This window comes from Lagopus muta, chromosome 7 (assembly GCF_023343835.1).
Source record: "Lagopus muta isolate bLagMut1 chromosome 7, bLagMut1 primary, whole genome shotgun sequence".
Taxonomy (NCBI): Eukaryota; Metazoa; Chordata; class Aves; order Galliformes; family Phasianidae; genus Lagopus; species Lagopus muta.
The window spans coordinates 14,022,196-14,048,040 of record NC_064439.1 but is presented as its reverse complement, the minus strand read 5'-3'; the positions used below and the strand labels follow the sequence as shown (position 1 = coordinate 14,048,040).

Genomic DNA, 25,845 nt, shown 5'->3' with positions numbered 1-25,845 from the left:
ACCATGTGTCTATGAGCACTCAACGTAGTGACACAGTGGCAATATACGCATTGTTTCTGTGTGCACATAAAGGAAGGATTTGACAAACTTTAATTTGCAGAGTGGTCAGCATTAAAACCACGTTGTTAAAACCATCCTAAACAATGAGCTCTCAGGTTAACTTCAGGAAGCTCCTAGAGCCAGCAAGATATATCCTAACTTTTATTCTAACTAATTGCCTTGAAACATATCTAACTATGATTAAAATGTGGTTGTTGCAAGATTCTAAAGAAAAACAGACGTTTAATAAAACAAATGCATTTGGTATAATAAAATACATCAGGTAGGGGATATTTTATGAAAATGTTTAATTCAACTGTTTCTTTGGAATGTAGTAGTCATAGTTTGGAAATTTAAGTTACAGTTCAGTTCTATGTGATTCTTTTTATGCTACTCAGTGTCTGAGAATACAAATGTCATTTAAAGTTAAGGCTTTGCTGTTAATTTTGAAACAACAATTTACAAGTGTCATATTGTCATAGAAAATAAAAATTTCTGTAAAAAAAATTTGCACAAAGTTTTATGATGGTACAAAACATGAAGCAATAATATACCAGTAAAATGAAATCATTTTACTACAGAAGATTTTTATAGTTTTTCAATAAAGAAAAAAATATGTTATTTTACACTTTAAAAATTATGAAACAATCTAAAACAATATAAACTGAACATTTTGTAACACTGCCTTTACAAATTAATAACTTTATAAACATATATTTTTTTAAATATATTTATCAGTGCAAGATACTTTTCAATGTAAAGTTGCAGTATCATTTTTCCTTTTTTGAAGGGCAACTTTCATTCTATTACCTTCAGAGAAATCAAATCTTCAGTGCTAGATCCTCATTATCATAGTAAAGTCTGAAGACTACAAAGGAGATAACATTCTTTTTTATGTTTACCATCCTCAGTACATTAAAAGAGCAAAGGAAAAAACACCACACAAACAACCGTCAGCTTTACTGTTCAAACGGACTAAGACCAAGAGCTGGTCCAGAATCTACTGAAATCTGTGGGAACATTTCAGAAAGTTTTGGGCCTGGGCTCCCCGGTGGGATTTTCTCCTCAAGGCAATATATAAACGTAACTCTCGGTCATAGTGGATGTGTTTTGAGACAAGGAGAGCAGATTCTAACACAACACAACCGAATAACATGGCGGCGTCCTGAAAATAAAATCCTGAAAAATCCTTCTTTTCTTTGGGTTAATTAACTAGCTGCTGCAATACAGTGATGGTCAGCTTACACTGGTGGATGTAAATGAAAATTCTGCCTCTGTTCAAGTGAGCTTGCCTCTTGGGCCGCTTCATGGTCTAAATTTTGGGCTTAACTTTGAAGTCATGGGTGCTCTGCCTCACCTTCTGGAGGGGCTGAGGCCTAGAGCCTGGGGAGGTAACCCTTCCACTTTAGGCAAAGGTGTGATGACCTGAAGTGTGTGTTTCAGTATTTGCTACAGCCGCTGCTTTCAGGAGTCCTTTGAAGTACCAACCATCTACTGCTTTTTTTACTGAGTCTTCCTCTAAAATATTTTCAGCTACATAACTCATATTTTTTACCTTCAGCCTCCCTCTTTTTCAATTTCTAAGTTGGTAGATTTTCTGTTTTGTGATTAGTTTCTGTTTTGTGATTAGTATTGGTTACATGATATGCTTTAAAACATTTAACTGATAAGCAAGGGTGGATTTTGTTGCAGTTCAGGGCTGAATTATTCCTTTCATAGTCCTAATCCTGGGCAGGATATTTCACTGCTTACCTACAAAACCCATTTCAGAAAAGACTAACTCCAAAAATCACAGTCTCTTCCCTGGCTCCACAGAAGGAACCCAGTGAGAAAGAACAGGAGTTCAGCTCTTTCCAGAACAGTCCTTTCCCCAGGTCTGCATGGGTTGAAGCCCCCCAGCTCTGACTGTGCTGCATCTTGATCATTGCAGAGAGCTCCTCTGAGCACAGCATCATTTTATTTCTTTTTACCTTCTCAGACCAGCTGTATCAACTGCTGGATATTATTTTTTCAATAATACTTGTCCTGAAATATTAAAAATCGCCACATAATTGTAGAGTATGTTGTCCTGACAGCTTACATTAGCTTTGCTCACCAAATCTATTGCTATCTGCACTTCTAGTCAAACAGAAACCTCGTGGTAGGAAATGCCAGTGGGATATAACAGAACAGCAAGGACATCTCCCGCATACGCTGCGGGATTTTATTCTGCCCTCAGAACTCATGTGCAGGCCCAATTAGCACTGATTAGCATGAAAATGAAGGTTAACTGAGAGAACTCTGATTCAGGTAGGGACAGGAGGAGGAAAGTTTCTTATTTTATAGGCAATATTTTCAGCTTGGAATTAATTTCCCTAGTGTAATTAACAGGCAAGTCGTTTAGGATAAAATACGTTTCATGACTTCAGGAAAAAAGATACTGTCACTTTATGCCGCTAAGAAGAAATCCAAAGTTCGACTTTGGAGGGTAAAGTTAAGAATTTTCCCTTATTTTTTAACACAAACCCTAATAAAATCTTTTGCCATTACCAGCAAGTTAAAGCTGCAGTTTTCTTTCCTTGGCAATGGCAAATGTTTATGCAATCTACTCAGAGAGAGAAAGAGAGAGAACAAGAAGAGAAAGGTAGAGAGATTTTACATTTGAAAATACATTCTATATGAAAGAACAATAAAAGGGGATATTGCAGCTTTATACAAAAGGGTCAAGAGACATGAAGTTGAAATACAGAAAGCAGAACAATCAAGCCAGATGGTCAAATCTGATTAGCCCTTGCCTTGCCGAGGCTGCTCTCTTACACTAAAATATACTTTTCTTTTATTCAGTGAGCCATCAGAATATGATTAAAGACAAGGGCATAATTGGAGAGAAGCAGAGCTGCAGTCAATGTTAACACAATGAGAAGCAGTACAAACAAAAAGGCACTTGAGAGGACATACACTAGCCAGTGCCAAGGACTTTTCTGTTTAGATTTTAGGCAGTATACTCGGTTACCAGTTGTGTCTGATGATGGCACATACTCTTTTATGGAGTCACAAGCACAAAATTTAGTACAACACTGAAAAACATCAATAAAATTTGACTGTATTGCTTTGTAAACAGAGCTGACACACTATATTGGTACTGATGCAGCAGTACTTTCAAAAACATCCTAACCCTTCTTTGCCTATGCACAACACGAGCAATTATACACAAATACAGGTGCAGGAGTCCACTAAATTGCTGTTATGTCAATAATTTCTGGGCACTGAGCTACAGACAGCATGTCCATCCGAAGGACCCCACTGAATACACTTTGTGACAGCATCTTGGATTTTGCACAGTAAAAAGAAAATTACCCATTAACAGAAAACAAAAGAGAGGGAGAGAAAGAAAGACAGAATGAACTAGAAGTCAATCATACTTGGTCTCAACACCAGCATTTGATTATTTCAAATAAAACCAACAGAAAAAGCAGACTGTACATGATTCAGATTGTTAACACAGATTGTTGTCCATGTTTATCGGTTACACACTTGCTGAAGCTCCTGAGAAAAGCTTGGCTCAGTGTCATCAATGCACTTTACAGCCTGTACAGTAAAAGATGATCAACAGTTCCCCAGCACGACCGAGCTATGTCCTTCCATCCCGATTCTCTGAAACTTCTCAAGTTGCTTTACACCTTCATGCTTCCGAGTAAGAATTCTGTGTGTTTAGTTTATCTTTCTTCAGTTTTACACCATCGACCAGCTCAAAATTGTAATTCTCCAGTGCAGACAAGTTCCTCTCTGACATCCCATTGTGCCAACAGGCACAGTAAAGAACAACTCCACAAATGGCTCCTAAAAGCACACCAAGTGCACTCATGGCTATGATGGTAATAAGGATTGGGTCTAGCGTCTTCAGGACATTGCCTGGTTTCCTGGAGATGTCATCGTACTCCTCATCTGTATGGTATGAAGGAGTGAACCCTGAAATAGAGTAAGAGTTGCAAAATGTTCAGAATTGATTCCAGTTAGATCTTTGTTTGATGAGCTGGAAATTTGAAGAAAGGATATCAAGCTTTTGGCATAAATTGCTATGAAGTTTGAAAACCTAGCTTCTTACAAGTAGTCACAAACAACTGAAAACTATACTGGGGCTTAAATAGTTGCTAGTTTCTTCATGCTGCTCTCCAGTAATTAAATCTGTTGCGTGGTAGCAAGAGTCTGATTCTGCCTTGACTTATGTGGGAGTCTCAAGAATGAATAACCAGACCTTTTGGTTATATTTTGCTTGTCTGCAGTATTTATCTCCAAAATGTTAAATATTACACAGCTCAGTGTGAATGTTTATAGTCTTAGACATCAATCAGGAATCACCAGCCAGTTTGATTCTGTCTCTGCTTCACTGGCTTCAGGAATGAACCTAGACATGGGGATAGTGACAGAACTGACACAGGAGAACACTCTGCCTCCTTATGTCAAATACTCACTGAATATCACAATGTTTTCCCTAAATTCAATTTATTAAGGAGATATGCTAAGCTTATAAAACTTGCTAATTGTTGTAAGAAAAGCAAAGGAGTATTTCTGGATGAACTCCTCTTTCACTAAACCCAATGATCATCTTGTTGACTGTAACAAAAAAAAATGAAGCTCTTCGCTGGAAAAACGCGAATGTATTTTATTGCTAGGACAATATGACAATTATGATGCATTTAATGATCCATTTACAGCTATCATCATTGAAAATGATAACGCTTTGGTAGACTGGTTATAAAATGATATTTTCTGCAAGGTCTGAGAAATGATTAGCCTGAAGAGTTTTGAGCCTAATTACCTAGACACTGCATGAGACATAAAATACAGTGATAGCTTTTTCTTCATCTGTGGGTATGCCCTCTGGATAAAAAAATATTAGGGCTCTATAGTGTGTGTGTGCATAAATATAAATATAAATATACAATGTAACAAATATATGTAAACAAAATTTGAATTTCTAAAATATTTATATATGACAGAAAATCCATAAGATTATAAGGCATAGAAGAATAAAACTATGAAATCCTTAGTATAAATGTAAGCCTTCTAATTATCTGCTCTAGAAAAACAACAACAAAAACTTAGTGCCATATGCAATTAAGAGAACCAATCCATAAATAAGGAAATAGAATATACAAATTCATGTGAAAATACACAGTGTAATTCATTTCCTTGTAACAATAGCATAATTTTTACCTGTTTGATTACTTTCTTGGTCTTCATCATCTATTTCATTCTCCTCATCAGTTGATTCTAATGAAGCAAAGAGAATTGACATTGATTATTAGGGTTACAAACACTGATTGACTATCATGCTGGCAATAATGGTATAGCAGATTTTTCTGTGTCAGAGCATCATTATGTCAGCTTGACAGAACTGTTCATTATGACGGGCTCTGAAAATTAATGGAGAAAAAAGAAAGATTTTAAAACTTCTCTCCACCCAATCTTGGCACAGTTTTAGAGTTATCAGCAGGGGTTTTCCATGCCTACAAAAGAGAAATCAGTATGATAAATTAGCATCTCATTCATTGTATTTACAATTTTGGAGCCCAATTCCACAACACTTCATCAGTGAAGGCACATTTAATCACAAGAACTGCAGCGAGACCATTTGTGTTTGGACTGCTGAATGAGCTTTAGCTCACACAAGCCAAAATTTCTGCTCACCATTCGGTTTGTATATCTGAAAGGAGGAAATATACAAATGCCAATTAGAGTTTTACTGTTGGGGGTTGAATTTTTTTTCCTCCTTTCCTGGTGGACAGTTAACCTGATTATTATTATTATTATTACTATTTTGGTTGGGATGATATAATTAGAAACTCCATTTGTCTTTTTTTCTTGCTTGAGATTTCAGTTCGTATATCTGAAATGAGGAGGTAGGAAATAATTTACTTGCCTCTTTCATTTCAGTCAAATCAGTGCCATCACTGTGGTCCCAGCATCTTGCTTGGCACTGAAATCACTGCAGGAGGACCAAGCAGTGTGCTCTGACTTTCTTTCCTGGTAACATTTACTTGTTCTGCAGGATGAATCGAGGAGACGGACTGCACAATGAAGAGACTATGCAGCCTTATTCAGCTATGAAATTACCATGTAGTTGAAGCCTGTCATATTATCCTCAAATGGCTGTTAGCCACAAAGGGTGAGAACAACCTCTATCTTTGTTCTCCAATGTGCTGCCAACTCAAGTGGTGTAAGTTTACATTTCTGATGCTGAAGGTTCTCTGTTCTATTTTCTCTCTTATATAAGTCATAGCTCAATCTCCATCATGAAGGACAGGATTTAGTTGCTTGTGTTTATCTGGAGTGCTGCTGCCAAATTACACGCAGTATGCAATGCACATATGATTGGCTGAGAGTGGAATAACTCCAGACTGGCCAGAAATAAAATGACTGAAATAGTGGCTCAAGAACAGCCTGGCTCAGAGGCAAAACAGACCATGATCCAGTACTGCTCAGTGACACGCTTCTGGGAGCTGATGACCATGGTAAATGAGTAATAGGAAACTCTGTGCTGCAGGGCAGCAAAGGACACAGCAGAGGCCATTGAACCACGTGTATCAAATGTAGGTTTGTGTATCAAATGTAGGTTTGATGAAGTGTTTAAAAAAACCTAGGATAAGTGATCTAAAAGGAGTGAAGAATTTTGAGCATTACTTAAGGTAGGCAAACCTTAGGAAAAGCAGAAAAATATAAGGAGTACAGCAATAAAAAATACAAGGAGAGATGTGAGGATGTAAATGTGCAGTGACCCGTCAGGGGGATGCCAGTTCTGATCGGAAAGACTGTTTCACTGTAGAACTGAGGCCAGCCTACCAATTAGACTATGGACCAGATCAGGGTGTTTTCAGTGCTAAGCTTCCAATATAGCCAATAATTATGTATCCTTTTCACAAAGAAAAAAGAAACAACCAAAACCAAAAACCCACAAAATGAGCTATCTAAATAAATCCAAGTAAATAAGTGTGCTGGATTAGATCTCTATACGTCCATGCTATGCATACTTACTTTGGCAATCCTCTTGAGATATGTGATTGTCGATATTAATATCATCCACAGCAATTCCTCCATTTCCTTTTCCAATTTCTCCCTCTATAACCACCTGGAAAAATAATATAATTTTCACATTGTTTTCACGTTAACACACAACTAAATATAATAAGCATTCAGGAATTCTTAATTAGCTGTTAACACACATCTCCAGTTGTCACGATGCCACATTACGCATACACTTTGACTGTGGCCTGTCAATCAGCGCTATGTGCCTCTACAAACTTATATGCACAAATGTGAATTCATACAATGTCAAAACTTCCCAGAAATATTTTACATCAGCAGCAAAACTATGGCAAGGATGCAGTTTTTTGACAGCTTAGAAATTATTTCTAGTGCATTTATTTGGCCTTCTATAATGAATTGCTTGTATCACTGTCATCTGTGATAGCATGAAATATGCCACTATTATTACTCTCACAGCAATAGCACCTCATCTGTAGGTATAATACTGTTAACATAAATCCTGCAGTGACATTTTCTGCTAAAGCATGACCAGCAAGGCTCACCTGATAGTGTTTCACAGACTTGTGCAGAAGAACGCGGCCCTCTTTCCAGCAGTTTGCCTGGTGCCCGCTCAGGGTCAGCAGCTCCTGGTCATATTCGTCCGGCTTCTGGTAGCGCAGCTTGATCTTCAGGGTGCCAACATGTGGGCCAGACATGTGGTACCAGAAAGTCATGCAGTGCGCAGAATTCTGCGAGTAAATGACGGGGCTCAACAGCCGGGCAACTTTGCCTTTCTGGCTTTCGTCAGCTTGAGAGTAGATGAAGTTGCCATCTCCTGCTATGACAAAGGGACTGCATTAGGGATAGTGACCAGATGTCATTTTCTTTGTTCAACTATGAAATCTCAAATCTGCCACTCCCAGTCACTTGGCATTCTGCCCCAAAGTCTCACAGCTGAGGGTGAAGTTTTGAGTATGCCCCAGAGGGAGTGTATTCCTGCTGCTCAACAAGATGCCCTGTGCCAAGCGTGTGCCATGAAGCGCTCAGAATTTGTTTCCTTTTGCTCAGGAAGGGGCATGTTTGCAAGGGCATGGTTTGGAGTGACAGTGAGTGCTTCGTCAGTCACTGCATAGCTTCTGAGGGCTGGTCCTCATGCAGTAGGCCTGGCTGAAGTCCCCTGGGCCTACTCTACACCGATCGTGTAAAGAGCTGCTTTTAGTGTCTATTTAGGCTGTTCTTGAGAAGGCAGGGCTAGGATGGGAACACTAGTGGAGAATAAAATATCTTTGAGCAGCCATGGTCAGAGATGAGAAACTGAAATCTAAATGGGGTGCCTAAACTGAGCCATAGTATTGTCATAAATGGTGCCAGAGTTAATCCCTTTGATTTTGGCAACAGCATACTGGGTTCTGTATTCTTATGAGCCACTTCCCATAAGATAATCATGGCAGAATGGGTTTATGTGTGGATTTTACATAAGAAATCTGAACACTAGATACCTTTGGTTTTAAAAATGCTTATTTGGGTAGGGAAGCATGTGGGAACATGATTAGTTTGCCAACAAAATACTAGGTGAGATACTGACTGAAGCAAAGTGCTGGTGATCTGCTGAAATAAGTATATGCTTATACCAGTGCTTTAGCTAAAGAAAAGTTAAAAAAAGAGGCAAAAGATGTTTTAGAAGGGTGAGGCTTTTTCAACAAGTGAAGAAGTACAGCATAGTAAAAGATTAACCAGAAACAAAACAAGTGGGTTAAATCTAGACGTTGGAAAGAGGGGGCCTACTAAGAGAAAAAGAGAAATATTTATTCTAACATGAAACGTGAGTATTTTACTTGGATTTTTCTGTGAATAGTCAGAATTATCCTGGCCAATACACATGGAAGTATCTGATCTCTCAAAGAATTTTGTAGGGGAAATTGATGATAAATTGCCAAAAATTTAGAATTTTTTTCCCCCTATTTTAGTGCAGTAGCACCTTGTCCAGCTTTTTCAGCAGGAGTATTTGTGCTGACAGGCTTTTTCCAACTTTACTCCTCTGCAGAGGACAGCACAACGCAAATGCAAATCTCTCTCATCAAAGAACGGTGATAGAGAACACCAAAGGCAGGAAAAAAAGGAAAATAATCATAGCATCAGGATGGCATCTCAGTTAGAAGACCTAACTCTGTCCAGATTTAATCATAACATGAAGAATTTGAAGTGGCGTACATAGTGTCCTGCTGTCTTAAAGCAATTGCTATTGAAGGTCACTTCTCTGGAGTTTCTTCAGTTTTATAGAAGTACAGCAGGGAGTTGCTCACTGCAGCTTTCCCAGTATACCTTGTATACTGGTTAACAGGCACACTGAAGTGCACTTTTGTGATGGCAGTGACATTCAGATCACTTGTGGTCTGTTCACACCCCCTCCACCCCTATGGCAAATGTGGCAGATGAAGGTACTCTTGGAGTTCAAGAAAAATTTTGGAAAATATTGAAAAAGAGTGTAGCAAGGAGCAAAATTAGCTGCCTGGAAGACTTACTGAAGCTACAGCTAATGGAATGAATAAGTCTTGTGCAATAGCAAAACCCGGAGGAAACAACAAAATCTCATTTGCAGAATATCATTTCTTCATCTCTTGATTGAAGACAGGTTCAGTCTCTCTATAATCCTTGGTGGCAAAGTGCAGATAGCTCTCATTTCCAGAATATTACTGTAGTACTGGGTCAGGAACTCTGTCTTCATTGTCTTAATTAGAGCTTTACTTATGCATGCCTTTTAGATTTTGTCAGTCTCTGGCTAACATAGCTTTTAACCTCCTTTCAATGTCAGATCCTGCTGAGCCATTTTACTTTACATCAATTTTTCCACCATTACAGACTTCACTTCAGCTAACTGCATTTAGTTAATTTGATGCCATTTATTTGTAAAATGCCATTTATAGTCAAAGTATTATAAGTTTTTTTTTTTCCCAGAAACTACTGTACTTGTCTTAAGATTCAATTGAAAGTGTCTCAGAATTTAAAAAGTCCAATTTTGTCTAATTTCCTTGTCATTCTCATTAAGCAAAGGGGTTGCAGAAGTGGGAAGGGGTATTCATTCCTAACACATTTGATTAATCTGCACGTATGCAAAGGAGAACACTGAAGTGAGAGGCCATGCAGGTCACACAATGCACTCCCTTCTCTGTTAGCCAGCGGCATATTTATTGCCTGATTATGCAGAGCCATGAGTTAGATACTACAAACCAAACTAATCAATTTCCCAGGGTAATAATTCTGGAAAAACTGTGTGAGCGAAGGGATGGCTGCAATCTCCAACCCCCATTGGAGAATAGGAGGGTATGGAAACAAGCCCTTGTGAGAAGTTTCACTCACAACACCTTTCCATGGTGGGCAGTTTCTATAACCACAAATAGGAACAGCGTGGGGTTTGCTCATGATCATATCACTTGGTAAGTGATATTTGCAGAATGTTTGATTATTTAGATTTTTTTTCAGCCTAGATGGCAGTTATTGAAAGGATAGTCAGGAGAAGCATATATCTTGAGTTACTGACAGTGAATGATCTTCATTCCCCCCAAAAAGAGATAATTATGGACATTTGTGTCCACACATAATGGATCAGGTTGCCTAGACTTATCTTTCCCACAATACATATTTTAGGTATAACAAGACTTTTCTGGTTTTGGAAACCATGTTGGTGTTTAACAGAACAACTTCTTCTCATGTAAAATGGCTAAATCATGAACTCAAGATTACCTGTGTGGTCTTGAATTGGCCCTGTTTTGCTGGTCAGAATTGCCCACTTCAAATCCACCTGGTTGTCATGTTCCCATTGGCACAAAGTCTTGTGGGATCCCCAGCCAAAGCCACAGTTGAAGTTGTATAATGGCAGTTCTGCAGGAAAAGATAGAAAAAGAGGGTGGAAATGATTATAAATTGCATTATTCAGATTTTGCATTTCAAAACCAAATGCATTCATTTAACCACTGAGAGAGCCATTCCCACTTGAAAGTCTGAGAAGACAGAAGCAAGAGCAGTCCTGCTAGGAAAAAGGAGGGCTATTTCTAGTAAACAGTGTGCCTGTTTTTTCTTGCTTTATGAACCTTATTTTGTGATTTTTTTTTTTTTTTTTTGTTAGATTAATGTCCCCACGTTACCTGGTAACTCTGTTAAAACATCTATGACTCCAAAAGAAAACTCTGGCTCACTTATCAGATACATTCGCTGGTTGTTAATGTGCATTTGTACTGTAATTGTACAATGTTAGTACAACAAACCACAATAAGATTTGGATAAAAAATAAGAAAACTCAGGAACACTAGTGAAATGTCCTGGGCAGGAAAGGATTTCTGGTGAAATGCAAAGCTCATGGCATCAGTCAGGAATAGCACTGCAGCATCTTCCAGACAAGCTGGCCCACAAGATGGCAGCATTGAAATGGACAAATAGAGACAGAAAAGGGACAAATGTGGCTGATTGCCAAATGAACTCAAAATAAGCTTCAAAACAAGCTCCATGTAAAACAAGGGAAATCTGGTATTATGGTCAGGATGAGATCATATCTTGTTTTCAGCTTCTCTTCAATTCTGCCCAAAGGTTTAATAGATTGTAGCTTATTTTACTCACTACAACTTGGAGTTTGTATGCAAAGATTATACAAACATAGCATATTCTTCACATTTCTTATTTTAATAACCAGTTTGAAATCTTTTAGGCTTTTGGTTTCTACCACATTGGTATGAACTTTTACCTCACCCAGAGCAGTGCCGGCTCCCAGTAGAGTAATACCCCTCCCACAGCAATGTGACCAAATCCCAAAGTCTTTTTCTTAGGCGTGACTCATGCTTTATTAAAGGAAAAAACTTAGATTTACTTTAATGAGATGCTTTGTGCAAGTATGAACTAAGAACAAAGGACTCTTTTCTCCCACCATTATCAGGTCTGGGAGAAGAATTCTGTTCTTCTACTGACTTTCCCATTACTAAAACAACAACAACAAAGAAGAAAAAAAACCACAACCAAACAAAAAACCAAACAAAATACCCAGAGAAAGAAAATGTAACTCCTAGGATAGATGTCTCTTGTTTATTGTGGGAAAATATAGAGAAATACGGGAAGTATGCTGGCACCTGCAACTGGGCAGACTTTTGAGGTGAGTCTCTTCCAGTCTGATGTGGCAAAGAGCTCCACATAAAAAAGGAGCCCAGGGAAGACTGGAAAGACTTTTGAACTCACATCTTAGATTTTAATAGGAAGTAAACTGGAATTAGTATTATAGAGCTATTTTACGAACAGAGAGAAAACCTGTAGGTGAGTAGGTCAAGACAGAACAGATATAAAAGCAGTTCATCTATCACTTTCCTCCTTGCCCGCTGTGTCCTTGTTCAGTGAATCCTTGCTCTGAGACATGTGTTTCGCTCAAGCCAAATCCAGAGGCTTCCTGCATTTCAGCCACTGTGCCCTCTCTTCTCTGCCCCCCCCCCCCCCAGTGTTGTTCTGTCAGCAGAGAGGTCTGAGTGCATTGCAGCTCCTGTCCCTCTCCTCCACCTCGGCTGTGCTGCAGCATCTTTGCAATCCCTGTTCCTTGTTCCTCGCCCCCACCTTTCATCTGCCCCATCCCAACCCAACTCCCCGGCCTCCTGCTGGCCTCTGGAGGGGTCTACCCGACATTGTCACGGATGCGGCATCTTAACTGGGAGCAAATGAATTAAACAGATACTGTCTGTCACAGGAATTCAATGTGGAGAAAACATGTTTCCTGGCGGACCTCAGCCTTTTCTAGGAAAGAGGCAGATTGTGGTGAATAATGTCTCTTTAGGCTCAAAATGTTGAAGAAGCAGAACTCAGCCTGTGCACACATGGTACAAAAACGCAATCCATTATGTTTCTTGCTTCAGTATATGTTTTTTTTTTCTTTTCCTAGACAATGGGGCCATGATCAAAGAGATCTTCCCTGAAAGGGGACTTCTGAAAATCAAGGGGAGTTTTTAAAAAAATAGAGTAACATTGAAATGAATTAAAGGGTTTTAATTTTTTGAAAAATTTCCTTTCATTGTCAAGGAAGCCTGGAGAGCCTGGAGAGAGCTATACTGCATGGTTTTGTCATCAGAGTCATGAAACAGAAATATAAAAAAGGCCTTAGAGGACCTAAAACAAAATTAATCTTATTAATCCCTAAGGATTATATCATGTGAAGCTTGTGATAACCTGTGTGGTATTCAGACCACAAGAAAGCAGAACAATGGTGGATAGATCACATCCATCTGAAGATGTAAGACAGCATAAATGAGCACATGGTGCAAATAGGTTGAAAGGACTGGGATTGTTCAACTCTGAATAAAAGTAAATAGCAGAGGACACAGAAGAAGTACGGGCAAAGAATCTAGAGAAGGAGAATTACAATATTCTGTTTTCTCAGTTTCACAGCCTGAGAACTGAGATATACAGTGTAGTTCGGTACTAATCAAAGGAAAAACCTCATGTGGTGCGAACAACGCTTTCTTCCCTTGAATACTGCTAAGGGTGCTTCGAATGCTTCAAAGAGAAATGGGCACTGAAATGCATGAGGAAAATATCCAGAATTTAGTTGTTAATTCTAACATGCAGGGAGTGACAAAAGCTGCCTTCTTCATGGTCTGAAGCAAGCTCTGAACACTGTGACTAGAATGAGAGCTTCAAAGCAGGGCTAAATTTCACAGCATCATGTAATAAAGTATTTCTTACACTTTCATTTTAAATATATAGTCCAGGAAACTGGCAAAATGCCTAAATTTGATATGCTTTGGCCATGCCTGTTCCTTGGCTTTGCGGCTTTGAAGCACTAAAATGAACTTATTTTCTATGTAGAAGTTAACGAGAACCCCTTGAAATCGAGCAGGATTTGGCCTGTAACGCGTTCTTTGTCAGCTACGTCTTGCTAGGTCCCTACTGTTTTCTCAAAAGTGATTGCGTTAATATGTTCCTTAGACATTCACAGCAATGGGACTGGAAATCAAAAGCAAGGCTTTTATTTCAGAGTGCTCTCATTTTATGGGCTCCTTAAACATGCCATCTCTTACTGTCTATTCTTATGACTCTTCCAGTGCTTCTCCCAGGGACCCATAAAAAAAAAAAAACGGACCTGCTAACCAATTAATAACAGACACTTGTAACATCAGGATAGGTTCATTAGATGTATGGACAATGGGTCTAACCCAGCAAAAGACAGAATAGTTCAGTGATTCTAACAAACGTCCCAGGAGGCTGATACAGTAGCTCACAGTACGCTATAGGCAATCTGTTTCTTTGTCCTTGAACTCTAGCTTGGTAGCTCTTGGGGAAAGAAGGAAAGAAGAGGGGAGGGAAGGATGAGCAGGATGTGGTGAGCTCCCTTTGCAGCGCTGTCCTATTCCCCTGCTAAGATAATTCCCTTGCCGGCAGGTGATTGATCTTGGGGTTTGTGTACATTCAGAGGATGAAGAAAACCAGCTATTATGTAACTGCATAGCAGCAGTTCAGATGAGAATCTGAGACGGAGGTGTGACGAAATCCCATATGTCTTTTTGAAAATGTAGGGTACGTGATACTGAATTAAAACAGATTTATCCTCTCAAAGAGTAACCAACAGCTGTACTTCTTGACCACATCTTGCTCACAGCTGGAATCATTACTGCACGTGAACAAGAAAGTCATTTGAAAATCTAGTTGAGTGAGTTTCTTGCAAGTCCATTAATCTTTTGTGGCCCAAAGACTTCGACATATTTTTATAACTCCTCCAACAAAAGGCAAGAAGGAGCATGATGGCATTAAAAATGCTATGAAAATTACCTATAGGATGCTCTTGCCAAAAGGTAGATCAACACTAAAAAAGGAAACACTTCAAAGTAGTGTATTGGGTCTGATTCTTATTTGCATTTCACCTTTTTATACTATTTATATTGGCAGCTTGGAATTACCTCACATGATAGTAAATTATAATTTAAGTGCTTTAATATCCCTTTACATCCTTTATCGATGAAAAGTCATCCTGACATAAAAGAGGTTCTGATATTTTCTACCTTTAAATGATTTTTTCGTATAGATTTTAACCTCAAGATTTCTTACATTTTTCCAAAATAGCTACTATATGTGTGAAAAACAAGATACGTTACTTCTTGAACAGTCTGCTTTACAAAGAACTGAGCTTATGCTCCAAGAGCACATTATGTAAATGAACAGCTTGCTCCGTATGTAAATAGCTAAGAGTCAAGAGGTTCTGGTGAGTCTGAGGACTGAGGTCTGAAAGGTATTTACCTTGACAGACAGGTTTGTTAAAAGCACATTTTTAAGTCTGAGAAGGAAAGTAGATCCTATTAAAAAAAATAAAAAAATAAAAAAAAAATCCAAAGCTTTAAACTTTTTGAGCAGTTGGAAATAATGATTCTTTTTTATTTTCTTACAATTCAGTCTCCTTGGAATGAACTGTAAAAGTCTCTTTGATGGAAAGCTTGTTTATATGTGGAGGTTTTCCAGCAATTTGCGCTTAACTGTTTCCATAGTGTATGAAAGCTGGCAGGAATAGGATAAGCTCAAGACTTTGACATAGACAAGCACGTTAGTCTGGGATAACATGATTAGGGGTGCTTGAAGGCTTGAACACAGGCAGGAAGACAGCTCAGGAGTACAGGGCCTTAGCTCATCTTGCAGAAGTACCTGTGCCACGGGAGGTACTGGTGTTGAAAGGGCTGGCAAAGGTGTTTCAAATCACCGTGGCATGAGATGCCGTGGCTGGCAGTGGCTTACATCAGCTCTCTGCCAGGAGGGCTTTCCCTGCACTGAGGGGAATTTCTGGCTGCCCCTTTTTGGGATTTTTCTGGCTGGTTTTCAGTGAGGGATTGCAAAGCAGCTGGAAACCTTTATGTCTTGAACTGCCGATTCTGGAAACCCTATTCTTATTTATTAGCATCTGAGTGATCTCTGTCTACGATCTTTGTACTGTAGTGTCATGTGGGAGCCTGGTGTTTGGGATGTGAGCTTGTCCCTTATTGCTCAGAAGGAAACAGCTCCTACCAGCACAATGCAGGGAAGTAGCATTGGCATGCTCTGAAGGGAACCTCGTAAACTTCTTCAGTAGAGAAAAAACTTGGCTCATGGTGAAGTAAACGAAGGTGGTGCAGGAGGGAAGTAAGGAGGGAAAATGAGGACATCTTCATCTCTGGCACAGACAGTCCCACCCAAGCCAAAGGGATTAAACACAACCTGCAACTGCAACTGGCAATGGGGAGGGGCGAGGAGAACTGTATGAGCATTTGTTTGAATGCAAGGAGACAGTAAAAAGAACTAAAAAATCCTTCATTTCAGTCAAGTAGAAGACTTAAAGCTCATTTCAGACAGAAGAATCCAAAATTTTACTCTAAGCCCACTGAAATATCCTTTCTGCCTTCACCATCCCCAAACTGTGGAATCGCTAGTTGTTCCTCAGCCCTGCAGCAGTGCTGGTTGTGAGAGAGCAGCATGAAGAAGTGTTCTGTGAAGGCTCTGGTACCCCTCAATCTGCCCCACTCATACAGAAGTCGGAGTTAGGAATAGAATATGCTGACAAAGCAAACGTTATGGCCCTGGGGACAAATTTTAGGGAGAGTAAAAGCATTTGCCTTTGCAATAGTGGAATGCAGAGGTTGAGAGTGGGAACAACGTCAGAGAGAAGCTGGCTCTATCTCTTTGTCAGATTGACACCGCTGGCACTCTGTAAGAAACTGTTCCATTATTAGTACCTTTTTTTTTCACTTGAAGCAAAAACGGTTTCTGTCATACATTTGAGGAAACAATGATAAACACGTGCCCACCCTGCTACAAATCACTTGCAAAGCTGTGCATACTTTAATGGAGGAAATGGGAGTTGTTGAAAGCTGACCTCTTTACCACTCCACCTTCACTAACGCACAGCATTTTAAGCTGGTGTTACCAGTTTTTACAGTTCAGATATTCTGACCAAATCTATTCAATCCCCTATTCCCAGTAAACTGAACAGGATATTAAAAAGATGCCATGAAGGATCTGGAAGCAGAAAAGTAAGGATTTTAAAAGCTGCTAGTTACTGTATTGATTAAGTAGAAAGGATGTGCTGCCAGTGACAACTTGTTCCTCTCTTTTCAAGCTCATGGTAGTAGTTTACTTAACCCTATTTTGAGAAAGCTTGCTAGAAAACAATGTTGCAAAACTGCCAGCTCTCTGGTGGATAAAACTGGCAAACTTGTCCATTTTGTGAAACCACAGACATTAAGAATGAATGTGCCTGTGTGGCTTGTTTTTGTCTTCCACAGGTTTGCAAACAAACTGTATTGCTAAGATGCCATTCTAACAAAATCCACTGTTTGATTAAGATAGTTTAATTTTGTCACATTTACCATTTGCTGATGCAAAAGGAAATCTTGTTCTCTGCTTTGTCTACATGTGGATGAAAGGAATAAAATATTTACTGTATAGAGCTGAAAGACCAGATGCTTCTTTACTTCAGAGACTTTTAGGGACTGGGGAGTCAGGAAGCTGCAATTCATTATTTTGTCTCTGGCATGAAATTTAGGCATGGAATTTTTTTTTCTTTTTTTTTTTAATAAGAAAAAAACTCTTTTTTATACCTGGTTGTAATGTATTGTCTATTACTGTCGGCTTTTCTGTGTTCAGCACTGTAGTTCCACCTGGAAAAGAAATTATGTATATCATGATACGTGCGACACAACAAAGGACACAGCGGTCATTAGGAACATCCTACATATAAATCTGAAATATGACCACCTTTATTAGGCATGAAGGCAACTGAGTACCTTAAGCATGAAAATATGACATTGCATTTCTGGTTTTCTTTACAAAAACAAAACAAAACAAAAAAACACCACCAAAGCAATAAAACCCAACAAACAGGCCAAAAAACACCCCACCTAAAACTCAAATAAAGCTTTCTACGTTTTGAGTCCTCGCAAACACCAACTAATCAATCTCCATCGTGCCCTTACGGTTGTCCTCACTTTACAGACAGTGATTTGTCAAAATCAGATGGGATGTCAGTGACTGATCTCCCTAGCCCCCATGACACTCACGAATCTGTGCATTCAGCAAGCACATGCTTGCCATATCAGACACCTGGGGTCCTCCAGCCCCTGCACCGCTTCACAACCACTTTGTGAGGCCAGCTTGCAGATGAGCTGCATAGGAATTGCCCAGCTTTTGGCTGTTCTTTAGGCAGGTTTCACTTCTGTCTCAAAGAGCAGGGGAAATTAAGAACTTTGTCTTATTCTTCAAGTAGATGAACATGAGATGAGAGGGGTCATGGCCCTCTCTCTATGCTCACTAATTGATATTTTAAAAATACTTGACTTTTTAAAGGTAAGCCTCATATTGATAAAGGAAACAAAAAGTAAACTAGTGCAATTATAAATGCACAGCGGGGTGCTGATTACCAGTCACTGGCTTTTCTCTTCTCCAGCAAGCAAGTACTTAAAGCATTATAGAAAGGATGAGTATGATGACTTCCAGTGAGAATGAATGCCCAAGCTATATCAGCTTTATGTTTGTGAGAGTGATCTGATGGGAAATGCTATAAGACACGCAAATAGAGTAGCTCTGTATGGGGTCCAAATAGAGCAGGAAGGAATCTGGCCTACAAAACAATTATAGTTAATTGCAAGGGAGGCTTCATTGTGATACTCACATATGTGCAAGTACCATCAGGGAAGTGACTCAAGCAGCCATACCCATAAGAATGCTGGCACTGCACTCATGGGGAGTGGAGGAAAGAGGGGATGGCACTGATGCCTTGCTCTGCCATCCTTCATGGGCTGTGAGACTTACATACTTTCAGTCTATGCATTTTGAGGGAATGTTTGCAGTACATTTATTGGTAAAATCACTTCTGTGCATTTTTTGTGTTGTATGTGACATCAAACATAAAACGTAACATTACTGCTGTGCTTGGAACAATTGAGCCAGGGTTTCTAGGTGGGGTCGTAAATTATACGGAAGTGCCAGCACTCTGTAGAAGGGCAGTGTAATAATTTTCAATGTGAGTAGTGAAATAGGTTCAGTTACCAGAAAATCTGGTGCTCAGGAAGGGTGATGGCTGCTCCCTTGTCTTAGAGATTATAAACTGCTCCCTAAGCACAGCCTGCAAAAATTGCCGGAGGGAGTTTCTTCTGCTCAATAACCTTTCCCTGAGGGACATGTGGGATGCAGTCCTGAACAGCTTGAAGTGCAGAGACTATTAGTGAGTGAACAGGAAGGTGCTTGCACAGATCTGTTTCCTTGCCCTCACACAGACTCTACCTATTGGGTCTTGCAAGCCAGCCTTCATCACAGAGCTTTGCAGGAAGCCCCAGGGTTTTCTGACCTGGCTCTGCTTTCAGAAAAATTACAAAATTACAATGTTTAGTAATACTGAAAGCTTTCTGATCTACCTTAACACAATATGGACTATTTTATTAGACTTTCTACATGGCTCTTTTCACAAAGAATAAGATTCATCTGGAATACTGAGTTGAAAAGCAGTGACAGTGACCATGCGGCATCTTTTCTGCCCACAAATTGCTTTTCAATTTTTGATTTGCAGCATACATTTACAGGAGACATTGGCAAATCTCAGAAAGGGTGTGATGCTGAAACTGCACTTTCACTCATATCTGCTGTCAGATGTTCTACTTGACTGCTTCCAAAAAGTCAATCTCTCTCTTACCTAAGGTTTCTCAATGTCCTTGTGGACAGCTATTGTCAGGTTGTGGTGCTATTTTATGCCATAGACATAAGAAACAGTAAACTTTTATTAGATAAGTGCACCAGGGAGAGGCGATGAAATAACCAGTGTTGCTATGTCCAAAAATAAGCTCAGCTGCTACAGAAGTATGGATCTAGTACAAGAGCTTTCTGCAGTAAGTGACCTGCTTGAAGTGATCGAGAACGTAGTGATGGAGAATCAGCCGTCTCAGAAGGACAGTGGTTCTGTGCAGAAGTGAGAAAATATGAAATTTAAGAAGCTTTCTCCCTTCCAGATGCAGATAGATAAACTTATGTCCTGTTTTCCTTTTAGTGATGGCAGCCCCTCTGTGGCTGTAATGCAGTGCTGATGGGGAAGGTCATGAAAATCTTTTTGGTGGCGTACATGTGAGAATACTTTGATGAATCAAATCTGCTTTGTTTTTGTGTGAGTAAGGTTTCGGGCTGAGATTTGAGTCCTGTGCTAAATTTTATGCATGGAAGAGTTTAACAACATGGAAGAACCTAAACAATATTTCATTTTGAGTTCTTCAACCTCAGACAATAAACCTCAAAAGGTTTATCCAGTTTTGTTCTTAGTAAGAGAAAGTTTAATTATGACATTATGATTAGACAGAATTCCTGATAAAAAAAGCGCCCTCTGCTCCAGCTAGTCGCTATTATTTGCTTCCAAAATTACATAGCTGAGAAAACAATCAAAAGTATTGTCACATGTAAAAGGCAGATGCCTCTGTTTTGACAGCACCAACAATATAAACTGCATACCAATGTCCGTTTATGCTGAGTGATTAAATCAGTACAAATGTTTAGCTGGTTACTGGTGATGAATATGAGCTACAATGAAGCTGCAATGAAATGAGGATGGTTTCTGCACCTGTCAGTTGGTAGTCATCACCTGTGCCACTGTGACAGTTCGCCTGGTCATCATCACACTCATCTACGGGCTTGCCTTCGGAAACAGTAGGGACAGCTGTTGGAGCTGAAAGAAAATCCAGTTGTTAGTTAAAAAGTGTGCTGCAGAATCAGCATGCAATTGGCAGTAACATCTTGATGAGCACCATACGGTGTTTTCTTGTGCTGTTTTTGAGAGAAGGAGCAACTCCACAGGTTAGTTAATATTTCTTTGCAATGGGCAGTACTTGTTCTTCCTCTTGCACTAAGGCACTCTGCTGTATGTGAGCTCAAGGGCTGGATGGAGTTGGACAGTAAAGCCCTGTACTATCTGTTCATTGGCTGATGACACCTTATTGTTTCTACAAACAAGGAGTGAAGGGATGGAAGTCTCAAGGTTGGGTAGAAAGCCCTTAATCTTATCATGTGGCTGAAGTGCTCATGAGTAGGCCTGTACAGAGCAGTAGGAGGGGTGCAGTCAGGGTGGTAGTTCTCCAGCACCTACCACACTGCCAAAGAAATCTCCACATAGCACGTGTAAGGGAGGAAATGTCTGAGCAGACAGTAACAGTAGCAGGAAGGCAGTGTGATGTGGAATCACTTTGTGCTCACTGAGAAGGTCTGCAAGGAGTTTCTTTTGTTCTTGTTTTAGTTATAAATAAGTAAGACATCAATGATGTCAGTCATCCCTCCTGGCCACCTGCTTGCTTCTCACTGGTGATGACTTTCCGGTAGCTGCTGCACAACCAGTAGAAGTCTGACCTTTGTTATTGCAATTAAGACCTTGAGATTTGTGCAAGGTGCCAGAAAACATATCTAAATCCCAGTGTCTGCAAAACATATAACATCTGGAAAATCAGGATACAAGTTATGTTTTATGCTGGAAGTATATTTCCTCTTCTTAAGATAACCAGTCTGGGAATGTGGTCCAGGCTTTTGCCTGTTTTCAACTACTGCTATTTTCATTAACAATGTTTTACTGTGATTATAGCTCTATAATAATGCTTCACTTCCTTGGATTCTTCTTTGCCCTTCTACTGCCTCCAGAGCCCACTGTCCACATAAGATCTGATGCACTGAATTCATGGCCTGAAAATGTCAGTAGGGATGCCAGTTTCTGCGGAAGCTCTATTCTGGGATGAAACGAAGCTTTTTTGGACCTCGACCTGTGCTTTACAGGTATAATCTAGCACTAAAGAAACATTTCTGTACCTGCTATAAATTATTCAGAGCATCTATTCCCCATACCTCCTTGAAAACCCCTCTGGGAGCTCCCTCTAGCTTTCTACATCAAGTTAAGTTTCTTATCTTGATCTTCATGCCCCTGTATAGCCTCAAGCTTGCCTATGTCTCTGCCATCAATTCACATAAGCCCCCTGGGATGCTTTGAAGACACAAAGCTTCCCCTTGCTCATTACTGCTGGAGAGCTGATTTTTACTCCTGTCTGTGCCTATCTCCATGCCTCTTTTCTCAGCTCAACACCTATCCTCCTCAGTAAATCTCAAGTGATTTCTCTTCATTCAACTCCCTCCTTAAGATACAGTTATACAACAAATTTTTCTTATTATGTTTCTCCTGTAGGTGAATGGAAATTGACCCTGCCTGTCCATGGATGACCTTCAGGTGAGCAACTTTCAGAAGTGCTCTAGAGTGGGAAGATGAATGCAAGTAGATGAGTCCCAGGGAAACAAAATACTTGGTGCTTCAGTTTGCCTATTTAGTCTTCTCTGGCTCCTCCACCTCACTGAGCCACATGTTCTTGTAAGGTGATCCATAAACTCACTTCTTGATGAGTAGGTGGCTACAGAACCCCCATAGCAGGAGGACATTACCCACAGGTTGTAAGTTTACACAGGGCAGGTGCTGAGTTTTCTTTTCTCTTTTCTGAGCAAGTAGTACAATAGTCTGCAGGAACCAAGAATTCTCACAGGAAATTAGGACTTCCTGCAGGAACTGAGAAGAATTTTCAAACTCCCAACTTTCTGGGCCAAGTAAAAAGCACACATTCAATTTGGCCTTCACTAAAAAACAGCAGAGAGTTCAGCAGTTCTCACAGTAATGCTTCCCACTCCTCCACTGTGGGAATGAGACAGTGAGAGAGAAACAGAGGTGGAACAGTCATTCATCTTGGGAGCCTGTTCAGCGACTTCTTTCTGAGGTATCATATGAAACCCTTGATAATATGGTTTGTTATTAGCTGTGTATTGGTAAGCTCCGTGATTTATAAGCCAAGCCACTGAACCTTCACCCATCAGATAATACTGTGAAATTCACATAGTGCTATCTGTAGTTATCTATGATGTTAAATAACTCTTGTTTATATAACAAAAATCAAAGCATAATAATACCTCATGTCATAGTCCAAGGATAAATGTCTAAACTTTGCTTTTCCTGGTCTTTCATCTCTTTACATACTGTTGCAAAATTAAAGCATGGTAGGGAACAAAAAGGACCTTCCTCACCCTTAAAAAGCAAGAACACAGACCCTGTCCAGACAAGTAATCACTGCCTACCATGTTGTCTGGTTGATTTTCACATCCTTTGAAGGAGCAAAAGGTATAATTTCTCCCTTTGCATTCTCATAAAATATCTCTCCCTGGGTTCTATCATGGTAACAGAAAATATAAGTTTCTGTCTTTATTTTCTCCTAATAGCTCTATGCTTCTCGAAAGAATAATCATAAGTTTGCTTGAGGGAACAGAAACCATGTGGAGAGTATCACTGTGATTCAACAAAGGATGGGAGAGAGAATAACATTTGTGCCTTCAGCATATTCGAACGTCTGCCCAGAAGGAACTGATTAGTCCAAGAAACAGCACTAATGGCAGTCACGGAAGCAAGAGTATGATGTTATGCCTGTACAAGAACAGCAGTGTTCAGCAGTAGTCCAAGTACAGAATGTCTGTCTGAAAATAATAAAGTGCATTCATCTCTAGCAGAGCAATTACCTTCAAGTTCACATCCCAGCAGCTCCATTCGAAGTCCCAATCCTGCGTGTGTGGCTCTCTCTGGGTAGACGCGGACGAATCTCGTCGATACAGGTTCAAAAGTCCGCAGTTCAGGTGTATCGTAGTTGGTGTTGCCTTCAAAAGTCTGCAAGGCATGACAGATGCTGCTTGTTAAAAAAGAAAAGATATTTCAACGTTTTCTTCATTCTCTAGTCTTTGAATTAGGTGAGAAGTAGGCCAGATTCTAACCATTTAATAAGTGTCAGACTTCCCCATCCTAAACGAGAATGGAAAATACACAGTTAAAGCTTCTCGGAGAAGTAATGCATTTCATTTTTCATAAACTCAGTAGCAACCAATCCATCAGGGTCATAACAAGAGCTGAGTGTTTAATGAGACATGTTTTTAAATGACGCTCTGATCTGGGGTTTAACTGGGTGACATTTTCAACACTTCTTAGGGAAAAAAAATGACTGAGGTGAAGATCCTGTCACCTTTTAAGTGGCTGCAATAATAATCCAACTATTCAAGAGAAAATTTCAATCTGATTTCCCCCAGTGACAGAGTTTCACAAGTTGTAGTTATTTCAAAAGGCATAAATTAAACTCCAGTAACAGTAGCTGCAAGAGTTCTTCCAGGGAGACTGCTATTGAATAAGAATAGAAAGAAAGAAAGAAAAAAAGAAAAAAAGAAAGAATGAAAGAAAGAAGAAAGCTGCTTCCTGACAAAACTGCAATATAATATAATAATTTAACAGGTAAGGCAGGTCAGTGAAGGTACCTTTCAAACAAAAATCTCTTGTCTGAGTTGCACTCTGAGTTCTTTAGCCATAATATAGCTCTCAGTGGCATCTGTCTGATACCTTCAGTGTCTCCTTTCATTGACATTTTGTATATGGGACAAGTTGTAATTCATACTTAAACGAACACCTTTATATTATATCCATGGAGATAATAGGTCCTTAGAATGAATTTGACTGTACAAAGAAATAGTCTTTTCCATGATGTGTTTACAAGCCTAGATGGCTAAAGAGAGTTATTTTTGGCCTAATTTTTAATTTCAGAAGGCCCTGTTGAGAATAAATAACAAAATATTAAATGTATATAAAAGAGGTAAAAGTAAAATGATTTCAGCTTTTCTTTCTGTTAATAGTTAAATTACAAATCAATACAAATAACCTTCTTTGTTCAATGTTAGAAGTGCTGCTACTTCCAATTCATAGCTGTGAGGTCTGAAGCTTTCTTCAGGAAGAAGTCAGCACCTGTCTTTCCTTCATTTTAGATGACAACAAAACCCGGCCCTCCTATTGAGCTGGGACAGAGAAAACTGAAGCCACAGAAAAAATTGGCTATATTGCCCAAGAGCACAGCTAAAACTGATAGCTGCTTGTGCTTTTAGTGCAGTCCTAAAAGCCTTGTTGTGTTTGCTTTACACTTGTTTCTACCGAACGGTCCAGAATCCCTTCTGGCCACTGGTTAGAGCGCCAGTCGCATAAGACAATGTTGCAGTCACATAAGCCAGTGTTGATGGGTGAAGTGATTCCTACGTAAATGCTTTTGCTATTATTTCTTAGTGAAGACTGTAACTCTGAGGTGGTTCAAGGGACACAGCCTGACCTCGTGTTCAGACAGTGCCTGGAAGAAAGTTGTCAAGAATTCACATGTATATGGCCTGTCAAGAACTAATTAACTTGCAATTACATATTATTAGATTTGAATTCCAATATAGGGCAAATGATCAAAAAAGCTACCTACCGCATGTGAAAGAATGAATGCCATTTTATCTGCAGAAAATAGACAGACGTATCTGAGGAATTCTTGCTTCCTTTTTAATAGTAGTCTTAATAGCAACATATAATAATGACAACTGTTTTATAAAAGACATCAATACTGGAGTACTGACACATAGACATTAGAATTCAATAGGCATCTAGAATTATATTGAATCATAATTATATTGAATCATTGTCCTTTGTAGTGAAGAGCTGCCTGTGATTCAATTTTGACTGTTCATTTAAAATACATACTGATATTCTTTGTGGGGGAGGAGAGAGGAGTACACAGTAATACTTCACTTTGTGAGCATCTTTTATATATGCTATGTCACAAATCGATTTACTTTGTTACAAAGATAAGTACAATAAATGATCACAAAGCAAAAGGGAATATAAATTAGCAAGAGGGGAAAAAAAAGGTTTTCCCCAACAGATTTGTAAATCAAAATAAGTATGGCAGAGAAATTTAAAAAGGTTGTTCC

At 39.4% G+C, this 25,845-nt stretch overlaps 1 protein-coding gene across 2 annotated transcripts in view; it reads right to left on the bottom strand.

The window, feature by feature from the left end:
* Window positions 1-330: 330 nt before the first annotated feature.
* Window positions 331-25,845, bottom strand: part of NRP1 (neuropilin 1) — a 109,551-nt gene continuing 84,036 nt past the window's right edge. Inside the window, exons 11-18 of one of the 2 annotated variants that reach the window (XM_048952287.1) lie at window positions 23,590-23,734; window positions 20,624-20,728; window positions 17,625-17,684; window positions 10,786-10,923; window positions 7,608-7,879; window positions 7,054-7,147; window positions 5,236-5,292; window positions 331-3,987 (exon numbers count right to left, since the gene is read on the bottom strand). In XM_048952287.1, coding sequence (XP_048808244.1) covers window positions 3,701-3,987; window positions 5,236-5,292; window positions 7,054-7,147; window positions 7,608-7,879; window positions 10,786-10,923; window positions 17,625-17,684; window positions 20,624-20,728; window positions 23,590-23,734 — 1,158 coding nt within the window. In that variant the 3' untranslated portion in view covers window positions 331-3,700. The remainder of the gene's footprint in view (window positions 3,988-5,235; window positions 5,293-7,053; window positions 7,148-7,607; window positions 7,880-10,785; window positions 10,924-17,624; window positions 17,685-20,623; window positions 20,729-23,589; window positions 23,735-25,845) is intronic. The other variant, XM_048952288.1, reaches the window with a different exon arrangement.